The sequence below is a fragment of the Molossus molossus genome, unplaced genomic scaffold, assembly GCF_014108415.1.
Source record: "Molossus molossus isolate mMolMol1 unplaced genomic scaffold, mMolMol1.p scaffold_m16_p_1, whole genome shotgun sequence".
Classification (NCBI taxonomy): Eukaryota; Metazoa; Chordata; class Mammalia; order Chiroptera; family Molossidae; genus Molossus; species Molossus molossus.
The window spans coordinates 199,841,034-199,853,446 of record NW_023425344.1 but is presented as its reverse complement, the minus strand read 5'-3'; the positions used below and the strand labels follow the sequence as shown (position 1 = coordinate 199,853,446).

Genomic DNA, 12,413 nt, shown 5'->3' with positions numbered 1-12,413 from the left:
TACTTACTTATCTTCTCACTTGTGATGCGACTCTAGTCAAGAGTGCAAGCCTACTCCAGCAATGTTGTCTTATTACAGACGGCTTGTTAAAGAAAACAGAGTATACGTAGGGAGCACATGCAGTTGAGGGGAGGGTTTTCTTCCTAGGGAGGGAGACAGGGGATATGCATGGGGAGGGAAGGCAGAAAAATGGGGGCCTGGGGGGGCTTCTGCAGGACTGGTCACCTTTGTAAGTTGATCAGGATACTGGTTAAAGGGTGTGCTGAGTTGGGGATGGTTCGCCAAGCTGCACACTTATGACATGCACACTTTTCTGTGATCATATTCTACCTGGGTAACACATTAACAGTAATTCTAACGTTCTGCACAGGATGAGAATGCTTATTCCTTCTTTCTTTTCTTGGAAATGGGGGTTGTTGCACGAAGCTGAGATGAAACAGCTCTATTAATAAAAATGAGCAATACCAACTCCGGGCCCACTCCTGAGAGACAGGGCCAAAGCCCACTGCTGATGAATTCAGCGGCAGTAAGAAAGACATCGCTAAAGAGACCATCCATATTTACTAAGCATCAGGCACAACCAACAAAGAGAAAGAAGCATGACTCAGAGGCCTTGGACAAGTAACAGAAAAAACTCAAAGGGTCAAAGTAGGAAAATTCAATTCTCAACTTTGGAAAAACTGGCAAGAAAAGGCAAAGTGGCTCCAAATTAATAATAGAATGCAAAAAGACCCCCAATACCAGGTCTTGAGTAACCTAGGGAAGAGTCCATTACCTGAATGGACCGAATGCACAGGGTTTAAAGTGCGTTGACGAAATATGACGACAGAGAAATGCTCAGTGTACTGCTAAGGTCTGCTCTGCTGAATACGGTAACTCCATCTGGTTGACATCGTCTTACCTGACATTAGTTTTCCTTCCAACACTGGCCACATTTGAAGCCCCAGTGATATATGTGTTCCTTCACCAAACCACCGTTCTCCACTCAGCATTTGCCCTACCCCACTCAAAGCCTCCCAGGTGGTTCCCCAGGGAAGGTGGTTCATGATGAAACTGGACCATCAGAAACACGTCAGTCCCATTCTCCCGCCCCTAAAGCCTGACACAGATCCTTTAGCTCTTCCAGAGGCCTCCACGCGGGCCAGAGCCCCAGTGTACCTCCACAGAGATGTCGTCCCTCGTGGCCAGGCTCTGGCTGACAGCTGCCAGGGAGGCCTGCTCGATGTCCCGGATGCACCGGTTGATGCCATCGATGGAGTAGTCACACTCCCTCTGTCCAGGGGCCTTGTCCCTGGAAGCGACAGGGGGCGTTAAACACAGGCTCCTTGGGGTGCAAGTCCCACAACCCACTCCTGCACAGAGCCAGGCGCCGCTCTCGACTCTGCCCCACACGACTGCCTCATTGAAGCAGCCAGTCCCTGACACTCGTTTGGCAATGCTTCCTCATAGCCGTGCGCTTCTTAATTTACCGCGGGTGCTAACGAACTCTTCCTATTTCTGGTGAGAAGGCTATGGTGCTGCCCTCTGTCTCAGGCTGGCGCCAGGCAACTGCAAATGAAACAACTTGGACTGGATTCTGGCTGAGGCACAGAATCCCTACTTAAAAGGAAAACGAAAGCCTGTGCTATTTCCAGCGCAGCCGTATCGTGCTTTCTGTATCGCGTACTATTCACACCGTCCTGGGTTTGGCAAAAATGAATATATTTAGTGGATTTTTCTTTGCAAGGCATTAATAAAGTTAACTGTAGTCCTAAGTTTTACAAGTGATTGAAAAACAAAATATAACTAAGACAAGGGATGCATTCCATGATGTGGGGTATTAACTTTGGTCAACTTCAGAAATGTTCTATCTACTTGGGGGATATTTTTTTAGGCTCCTACTATCACCAAGGAGGTCAGAGATGCCCAGAGTTACTGTGGGACCTAGAATATTCTTCTTGTCTTATTAGCAAAATGAAGTAACCCCCAAATCCTGCTAAACAAACAGAGGTGTTCTCTGCTTAAGCTAGACATAGACAATATGGTACAATGGTTAGAGCCTTTGAACCTGGGGATGACCTTGGGAATGTTACCTAAATCCTTTCTGCCTCAATTCCCTCATCAGTAAAATGGAGACAATGGCATTATCTACTTCACAAGGTTGTGATAATCAAATGAGATAATGTAGGTAAAATGCTTAGAACAGAATCTGACATAAATTAGCTATTATTATTGTGACCAGTGCTACCACTGATCCCGAAGAGAAAAAGGAAAAGATGGTGATCATGATCAACCACATTGCTATTAAACACAAGTGCTGATAGGCTATCTGTCTCCTGTCCTGTTCAGATGCAGGTTCCTAGCAATTTCTGGAGGCAAAACTAACCTGATAGATGTGATGAGACTCTTGATGGAGTCAGACACAGTGTGGGAATGTCCGGCCAGCACAGACCAGGTGGGTGGGTCTTTGGGGTTGATGGCCAGTGAGCGTGCAGTGCGGATGAGGTATGATGAGCTCTCCAGCATGGTCTTGGCTGAGACCAGGATCGGTTCCTGTGCCTGGGAACCCTGGGACCAAACAGCAGAAGGGTCAAGAACAGGGTGCAGAGAGTAAATGACGTGGGCCCTGGGAGGTCCTGTTCTTTACCAAGCCGCTATCTTTGCCCTTTGGAAGGAGACACAGAGGGTAGGGATCCAGGGAGGCTGGCGCACACAGGGCTCTGAGGGTGAGAACTTAGGTCCGCATTCACTCCTTAAATATAATTTCTGAGTGACACAAACCTATGCGTAGAGACTGTTCTCAGCATATAAAGCGAAGGCATCACCTCTGAAGAGATGTACAGTCTCACTCACTCTGTGCATGCACCATCATCGACAGAAACACCGCCCTACGCAGTGACAGGGCATTTGGAGTTCTTAACTGTCTGAGCTCATTGAGTGCCCACAAAACCAGCCAAAGACGCCAACATTACCTCTGTGCACAGATTCCTACCTCGGAGCTGATCTGGGCAGGAACACTGACAAACTCGGGGTTGGATGCGAACGCTGTCAGGTTCTCCACGGCTTCGATCAAGGGCGCCGTGGCGACGCGGCACTTATTGCGGTTGTCTTCAGAGAAGTCCCCGTCCAGGGCCTGACGAGAGACAACACGAGACTGACCCCACCGAGAAGTACAGATCACCCCCGGGCCACAGTAATCACCTCCCAGTGAAAGAAAGCGGTTTAGTGGGGATACAACAGGTGTGGTGACTTCACAAATAAGAACTGACTGGAGGGACTTGCCATCAAGCAGAGGAGCTCAGTGAGCAGAGGAGCTCAGTGAGCAGAGGAGCTCAGTGAGCAGTGATAAGACATAGTGCGGCTCCCGGGACAGCCGACCTCGCAGACCACCAGCTTCCCACTCACAAAAGGCAGACACGAACTCAAACACCACCCTGTGAGCCACGTGGCCAGACCTCGGAGCCCTCTCCCCTCTTTCGACACTATAACCCCCTGGGTTCTTCCCCTCTGTTCTCACTCCAATTAAGCCTATTCCCCCCCAAACGATAAAATACTTCTACATTGTGTACCAGTTTCAATTTTTCTAAGCTTTACCTCAGTGTCCCCGACTGGCTGATGAAGGTAGAAATCGCGCATCTGCCATTCTGAAATGAGCAAAACGGAACCCAGTGGGAAGGAAAAGACTAGAACTACCCCCAACAATATGGACATCTCCTAAACACAACAGTAGTTAGAGGCTAGATACAATGGGTACCTACAGTATGAGTCCACTTGTGCAAAGTACAGTAACAGGTGATGCTAACTTAGGGTGTTGGCTGACAGAGCACCAAGGGGACTTCTGGGGGCTGGCCACATTCTGTGTCTTGCCCTGGCTATAGTCACCGAGGTGTGCTCAGCGTGAGAAAACTCACTGAGCTCGACACATATGATTTGTGGTTTTTGTCTATGTATCTTATGCTTCAGTCTCCTTTTCTTTTTCAAATTAGTAGCAGGTAACATGGTGGCATTGATGGTCAGTCACATTGCTGATCAATGGCCCGGATGGGTGGGAACCCAGGAACTCGGCCTGTGACCCACGCCGGCTGCCTCACAACAGGTTAACACTTGGATTTGAGGTTTCGCATCCCAATGCCACCTGCGTAAGAACAAGACTTGGAAGCAACAGCCTGTGACCCAGCGGCAGCCCTGCTGCCTCCCAGCAAAGGCTGCGCTGAGAAGGCAGTTACGTTTGTAGAAGCACGTGAGTTTCCTCATTAAACAACCAATTAAACTTTTAATTTAACCGTTATGAGCAATATATAAACGCCAATTTAGACAATTAGCGAACAAAACACCAGAGGCACCGGTGTTACGAAACAACCCTGACCTGAGATAGGTGCGTTTCTATTCTCCGCTAAGGCAAGAGCGGGCAGGCACGATCCGTTTAAAGGCTAGTCCTGAATAACAACTACATTCCAATCAAGCCTTGGCAGCTTGGGACCACAATTACTATCTCCACGCTGACATTTCCAGAGGAATTCCCATGAACCTGGCTGATTTACCAACTTGGCCAATGCTGGCGGCCCTCCCCACCAGGCAGGCACTGACTTCTCCCGGAACCTCTCTGCCGCGGCCGTTCTTCGCGCCCAGTGGAAATCCTTCACGCCTGCTGCTTCTTGCTCGTGGGTGTGGCCTCAGTTCTGACTGCCGCTTCTGTGCCCAGTAAACACTGATTTGGCACCTGTTACCTCCACTGGGCTGGGCATTGGCAACGTAGAAGTAAACCTGACTCTCTAATCTGGTTGCATTGTTAACACCGACTCCTTGAGTCAGGCCACATCGGGCTTTAGGACGACCTGGGGACACAGTGGGAGGCAGGGGGGTGCCACACAGCAGGAGCCTGGTGGGAGCGGCCCCGGCGCAGGTAAACAGCGAAGCAGGCAGATGGCAGGAGTGGACTTTGGCATCAGTGGAATTCGAATCCCAGCACTACCAGTGGCCAGTCACACCCCCTCCAGGTGTGCCGCCCTGGCTTCCAGCCAAACAGAAGATGCCAAGCCTCCCCTCAGTGCTGCTCACTCCCCCTGCTTCTTACCTCTCCACATGCACCAGCTCGACCTCCCACAACCCTCTCCGCTCATCTGGAATCCAAGGCAGGCAGCTCATCAAGCCACCAACCCTTAGTGGAACTTACTCAAAATGAAACGATGATTACCCAAGGAAAATCCCAAGGAATGGTTTTATAAACTGCACCAATAAGATGAAAAGTGAATTTTATCTTTGAGCATGGGCCCTAACATCCCATATAATGTAGTGCATTACTACTCACAGGACAAGACTTGGATAACGTGGACTACAACACCAGCTACGTCCCCTGCTTTTTTCACTTTCAAATGGAAAAGCTATTTTCTCCAAAGGAAGCTTTAAGTATCAGAAAGGATGGTTTACACAGATTCTATTTCACTTGTAAATGCTGCTTCCACCTGGGGGTGGCTGAGCCACCTAAGGAAACTGAACACGCAAGTCTGCCCAGTGGAGAAACCTGAAGCAGGCATGGCGGTTTGCACGCAGACAGCCCATGTCACAGAACATCAGTTTACCAGCCTAACAATGGAAAGTGACTCCACTTAGCCAAATGTGTGGGAGCTGGGCCAGCTCCTCTGGATGTTCTCGCGTGGCACCATCTCACCAGGAGCTGGGAGAAACCATTTCTGCACGTGCACCAGAATCACATATTCAAGGCTATGGGAGTCAGGAAAAATCTTAAAGCTCATTTAATCCCAAATCTCCAATATTCCAGAGGATAAAAGCAACACCTAGAAAGTGACATACCATGCCAAGGTCATGCCTCCAACCAGAAGCCAAGACCCCTGGCTCCCTTCTCTCCTGACCTTAGACAAGGGCAACAAGAATAAGGAATAAGAGAAGCCCAAGAGGATTTTCTCTTCCTTTTTTCTTTCTTTCTGAAGACACCTACTTTACCAATCCAAACAGAAGGACGACCAAAAAACCATCCTTACAGCCAAGTCAAACGGATTAATGGCAACTGGATCTCGGTGGTGTCTGTGGTACCCAGACACCTGAGTCACGAATCCCTGAGCTTCAACCCCACCTCGAGACACAAGGCCATGCTCCAACTTCTCAGGAAAACAAAAGCTGTCGTTGCACAATTTCTGCTTGGCACCCAAACCCAAGTGACTGCACATTTAAAAGAATATTCCATTCCACACATCTGTTTGAGACTAGGTAACGAGCTGACTGAAGAGAGAAAAGCAGGCACCATTATATGTAGTGACCAGTAGAAAGACAGCAACCATGGTTAGGGGTCTGTGTGCTCCTACTTGACCTGGCAGGAAGGAGGGTGAAGAGATTTATACCTGCTAAGCCATGCTTTCTCGTTTCAAAGAATGCCATCAGTGGGGGTTTAAGATTCCTGGAGGCACACATTCTACACGGCTGCTGATAATCCACTTCGAGGTCATCTGCTCCCTGCTCCCCAATGCTCTTCCCCCTGCTTCCTTCCCTTCTTCCTGACTGCAAGGGTGTGGCAGCTGGGACTTAAGCGTGGGTACCATCCTTGTGGTTAAAAGGAAAAAAAAAGCACTACAAAGTATAAAACTTAGAGCGAAAGGCAGCTATGAGGGCAGCTGTGTCAAGCACTTAGGGAATTAAATATTCCTTTGTTTTACTCTTTGACATGATTCTTAACACCATTCCTGCAAAGAGCACCTCTATTCAGTATACGGTCAGGTGTGCTACAGTGAAATGATCTTTCACCATTTTCCTATTAGTACATTAAAAGCAAAGCTTATTGTACCCAGCAAACCCTGCCACCTGATGGGAACTGAAAAACAAGCACGTTTGGGCAGGTTGAGGGGCAAAGGTTATTTCTGCTCCTCATGCACTGCTGCTGATTCCCAGGGTGCTCTGGGGAGAGGCCTTCATCTTCTCACATGACAACCACCCTGCACCCCTTCGCTGGTGCTCTGCACAGGCCTATCTCTTCAGCCATCACACGAGCTCGCTCGCTGTGGGGAATTGCAGAGGGTGTAGCACTGTGAGAAGAATCTGAAAAGAAGATGAGATCTTAATAGCAATGGGTAGGATTTGAAAGCCAAGGAGGAGGCAGAGAAGAAAGGTTTCCAGGATCTTCTAAAGAATGGTTCCCCACCTCCTTTTTTTTTTTACTCCCTTGGTCCATCTAAATATAGTCTGCTTTTCAACGATCAGAAAATGGCCAAGTTTAACTGAAATAATAATACAAGCAACTAAAAATGATGTCACTACTTTAAGTTCTCTTGCTGTCTTTCCACTCCCCTGTCCCCAAACTGGTGCGTGCACACACACACACACACACACACACGCACACACAGTAGACACATCGAGGTGTCTCTTCCCGGGGCGGTGAGACGAGTTAGCTTCTCCCAGCAGAGGGTGTGACGACCATCCCCGGGGCTGAGGGCAGAGAGAGGGAAGAGCAGGGATGTGGGTTTGCCTGCTGGCTGGGTCCCCTTGGGGAAGTTACGTAACCTCCTTGTGGCCAGTGTCCTGTCTGTAAAACAGGAATGGCAAGCACAGGGGTTGTGTGGACTGAATGAGTGATATACACAAGACATGAGAACAGGCTTCTCACAAGTTAAACATTTAGAAACGTGACTTTATTCATTTCTAATACCATGAACTATGATGGTGATTAAGGTGGGCTGCCATCAGGATTCTAGGGCCACTGGCTTTACTTTTTTCATTTTCAACCTAAATTATTGTCTTCAAATAGGCAGATTTCTTTCTTTTCTTTTTTAAGACTCCGTTTAAACAGCTAAGAAACTGCTGACGGGGCACTTGCCCTGGGCCCGGCCCATGAGCGGCCAGCCGCTGGGCTGGGTTCTCTCCGGGGCTTCTGCCTGGCTCGCCTGCTGACTCAGGTCTCCGTGTGATTACACTGGCTTGTGCGGTGAAGGGAAAGGGGGGGTCCAGAGCCCTGGACTCTGGAGTGAGTGGGGAAAGTCTCATTGTTCTAGGGCTTGTCCAGCAACAAAGCAGACTGTCCTATCTCCATGAATAAATAAATAAAGGGCTAACCATCCAATGCCTTTCCCTCCTGCACATCCTGGTTTACCCAGAATTGGTAGCTGGTCTTCCACACAATCTCCTTCAGAGGGTTGGGTTGCTGGGATCTCTGCCTGTGGTCTACTGTGCAGGCTGTGGCTGCTTTCCCCAGGGTCAGCCGCGTCCTGACTGCTTGGTCCCCGCTTGGTCCCCGCTTGGGGCAGACTGGGTCTGTGGTCTCATTACCTACCTACAAATGCTCCATTCCAGCCACTGCAATTCCCTCCCCACCATGCCCTGCCTCCCCCAACCTGCCCATGCCTTTCACACAAATATGAACTTATCAACATGGAAGATCAGCTTCAAAAACTGGATGCTCCATTTCAAACATTTAACCAACTATAAACAGAGTGCATGTCATAGGATAGATTAAGTTGATTTTTTTAGATAAAAGTGTTTCTTCCACAATGTCCCACTCCTGTCTCCCTCCACCTTCTCTCTTGATCCAGATCTACTGACAATGATAGGACCCTCTAGCGTCCCCCGCAGAATCAACCCACAGGTGCACACAGTTTAAGTACACACAGGGTGCTTGCTACCTAAACATAGTGCCAAGAGATGCCCCATGGCCAACCCCTTCCAGATTTCTGCCCCTAAACTTCTCATGTACAGAATTTGGGGAGCTCCCCTCACTACCTGGAAGGTTAGTAGAGACCAAGGCTGGTGGTTTTCCATGATGAGTATGTATCTCCACTAGTAAGGGATGTGTCCTCAATGACTTAAATCATGCAACCAAATTGGAAGTTCAACTTCACTGGATGTAAGTCTTAGGAGAGCAGAGCTCAAACCCCGTGCTTGCCCTCTGCAACAGGTGCTATGGGGTCCCCGCGGCCTCGGTCCGGCCACCCACCTTGATGGTCTTCACCAGGCTGGCGGTGCTGTTGGCGACCTCCTTGGCGGACTGCACGAAGTGCCTCTTGGCCACGGGGTTGGCCGTCTTGGACGAGGCGACGCGGCAGGCGTTGCACAAGGCCGAGGTGTGCTTGGCGACGATTGTGGCAGCTGACAGGACCTACAAAGCATGGAGCTGGGTTGGGGGCACCCCCATGTTTCCGGGCAGAGGGGTCAGTTCCGAGGAGGCCACCCTGGTCCCAAGCCCTGGATTCCTCCTCAGCTCACATGTCCAGAGCCCGCGTCAGTACAACACACGTGTCTAGCTCTGCTACTCCCCAAGTCACCCCGAGAAAGGAGAGGGCAAGAATTATTCGGCAAGAGAAAATGAACAAAGGAAAGGAAAGCAGGTGCTGCTGTCGGGTGGGCGTGGCTGGGTCAGGGAGTCGCAGCCAGCTGTCCTTGGGCACCCAGGGAGGACGCCTTCGGTCCAGGGTCCCGGCCAGCACCGCCCAACATAAATACAGTGTGAACTCCATATGTCCTTTTTTGAGCAGCCACGTTAAAATAAGTAGAGAAACAAGAGAAATGAATTTAAATAATATATTTTATTAAACTTGAAATATCAAAAATATTTCATTTCACCGTGTAACCAATTTGATGTTATTGAGATTTTAGTCTTTTCTTATCATACCAGTCTTCAAAGTCCAGTGTGTATTTTATACCCAGAGCCCATCAAAATCTAGATGAGCTACATTTTGTCTAGCTGGTGGCTGCCACATTGGCGAGTGCAGGTCCAGAGAAGTAAAACACACATCACGGTGTGGTCGCTCCTGCCTCGTGTAGGCACCTTATTGAGTGGTCTGGCTCAGAAATCTTCCAGAGATTCCTCTCCCCACTCCCAACACACACCCCACAAAACCAAAGTGCTCCCCCGAATCTACCTGATCTACTTTGCTGAGGCTGATAACACCTCTTTGGACTGAACTGAACAGGTAAAGAGTCTCGGGTGCACTGACGCCTTATAAGCCAGCCCTGGGGCCTGCTTCAGGTCTACATCTCCCTGAACTGCCTCCTTCACTTGGGTCCTTCTCCTGCCTCAAGAATAGTCCCAGAGTTCACAACGAACGTGCTGTCACAGGCTGCCGGATACCCCACAGGCCAGTTCCCGCCCCTGTTAGCACGTGCTGCCTTAATAAGCGAACGGGAACCCATGACGCTAGAGTCTCAGAAGTGCCATGGGATGTCACGTACTGTCTAGCCCTAAAATGTCTGTGGCTCCTCTGTATGCTGTGGATTACGACCCAGCTTTGAGACCTGGCTCAGCACCACCATCTCTGTGATGTGACTGACAGCCCCCCAGAAAATTCATCTCGCCTTCCTCTGTGCATCCCTGGCACTGTCATCATAGCCCAACCACTGCGTTTCCCAAATGTCATCTAACAGACTAAGAGCCAAGGGCGCTGGGGATCGGGTCGCACTCACGTCGGCCAGTAGTGCCGAGCACAGAACGAGCCCTCAGCACGTGTCCTTGGACTGAATGGGATCGTGAGACTCCTGATGGATCTCATGGTGATTGCTTTCCTCCCAGAGCCTTAGCCTCCCATTTCAAAGCACCTACACGTTTCCACACATTTGGCCACATGCCTCCGAGTCACTATCGACTGTGCTGCATTTCACTGGCTTTGCAAGCTCTGTAAGAACAGCCTTCTTTACTAATCTCTCCAACTCTCCCACAACCCACCTACAAGAGCTTGAGGACTCCCAGATATCACGTCCTCGCCCCGTGGTTACCTGTGACGGGCTGCTGCCAGGGTCCACCAGGTTCTGGCATGCCATCTGGATAGCCTGGTTAGCCCTGGCAAACTGGATGGGGTCCACAAGGCCCTGGTGGCCTGCCTGGCTGTTCGGATCAGAGATGCCGACAAGGTACGCGGCCTGGAAAGGGAGGAAGAAACCACAGCTCAGGCTCTGTGCTCCTGGATGAGCCCGTGGGGGACAAAGGTCCCACAGTGTGCATGCAGCAGCCATGCTTAGGAGCTCCCAGGCGCAGGTTGGGCAGGGTCATCTCGTCAATGAGGCACAGGGACGGACAGGTGAATGCCAGCGCAGGCCCGCAGAAGTCAGCTGCAGGCGTCCGGCAACAAAGTCTCCTTGCTCTGAAGAGAGCCCCAGGAAGCTCTTTCATGGGGCATGAACGAGGATGGACGCAGCCCTGACGGTATCTGGCAGCCACCTGTGACCACGAGGGCACCCAGCCTCAGCATGAAGCCGACCCTCAGGCTGGCAGATGGGAGAGAGAACAAAGTGGGTGCAGACGGATGGCATGGAGCTGTGGGCCAGCCAACCCTGGAGCTCGCCCCTCGCCAGGGTTTCTTATCTCACCGCCTGATGCAGCCTCGGCTCCTCGGCCAGTACTTCCAACAGCAAATAGGGAGAATGAGTACGATGGCTCGGGGGAAAAGGTAATAGTGGTCTCTAAATGGACAAGAGGCTACAAGAGAAGGTCTGTCCTCTACACCCTCTGGGTGTGTCAGACTAATAACAGGGAGAAAATGAATCTGTCGGGAGGAATTTTAACCTTAATTCATTTCCCCTGAGATTTGAGGGGCAGGTAAGGGCAAATCATTTTATCCCCAAACTAGAGATGTTTTTCCTTGGTTTATTAAAACCTTCTAGACTCAAACAATTTGACAATGATAAATCCTTTAAGGCGAACGCTGACATTCTGAAGCTTCAGTCACACGAGCCTGATAATTATTGGAAATGCACAGGACAGTCGAAGAGCAAGGATCATGCCCGATGGCATCTCTGCATGAAGATATCTGATTTTTTTCTCCCTCTGATGCTGAAAGGGTCATGACTAAGATTGCTGCAATTCTAAAACCTCAGAGAGAATTTGGATTATGCAGTGACGATTCCCTCCCCACAAAACGACACATCTGTAACAATGACCTTAAAAAAAAAAAAAGGAAAAAGTAAGCAGGGCTCCGAACACTTCTGCTGGGTCTGCAGTGCTCAGAGCATCTCGGTGTCCTTCCCAGGATGCTCTGCTCCGAGGGGCAACTGGCTGATATTTTGTCTAAAGGTCCAGGCCTTTCCCAGAGACTCCGAGGTAGGAGCTGAACAGGAGCTGAGGCCTCCCACACGGATCTGGTATTTCCACAGTCTGGCACAGGACACAGCCACCCTACAGGGCGAGGGGACCACCCAGACCCTTACCTGAGCCGCTGCCTCTGTCAGCCCGCAGAGAGCCTTGGATGCAATCCCTACACACTCCCCAAAGGCAGGAAGGTCCCCGGTCTTGGCATTCTGTGAAATCCCTGCCATCGACTCGCCCAGAACCTGCAAAACAAACAACCAGCAATGTTCTCTGGCTAGCATTTTTTCAAACCACGGGGTAAAGGGAACCACACTTCCAACATGAACATTCAAGGACACTTAATCTACAATATTGGCCATTACTTTCCTTTATTTGCATTAAGAAGAGATTCAAGAGAATTATACTGTTTCTGTTC

The 12,413-nt window shown here is 50.0% G+C and overlaps 1 protein-coding gene across 1 annotated transcript in view; it reads right to left on the bottom strand.

Moving 5' to 3' along the window:
- The window catches only part of TLN2 (talin 2), a 242,140-nt gene that overhangs the window by 78,841 nt on the left and 150,886 nt on the right, over positions 1 to 12,413 (bottom strand). The window contains exons 33-38 of the mRNA XM_036268699.1: positions 12,118 to 12,240; positions 10,690 to 10,833; positions 8,915 to 9,076; positions 2,972 to 3,112; positions 2,366 to 2,547; positions 1,159 to 1,291 (exon numbers count right to left, since the gene is read on the bottom strand). Coding sequence (XP_036124592.1) covers positions 1,159 to 1,291; positions 2,366 to 2,547; positions 2,972 to 3,112; positions 8,915 to 9,076; positions 10,690 to 10,833; positions 12,118 to 12,240 — 885 coding nt within the window. The remainder of the gene's footprint in view (positions 1 to 1,158; positions 1,292 to 2,365; positions 2,548 to 2,971; positions 3,113 to 8,914; positions 9,077 to 10,689; positions 10,834 to 12,117; positions 12,241 to 12,413) is intronic.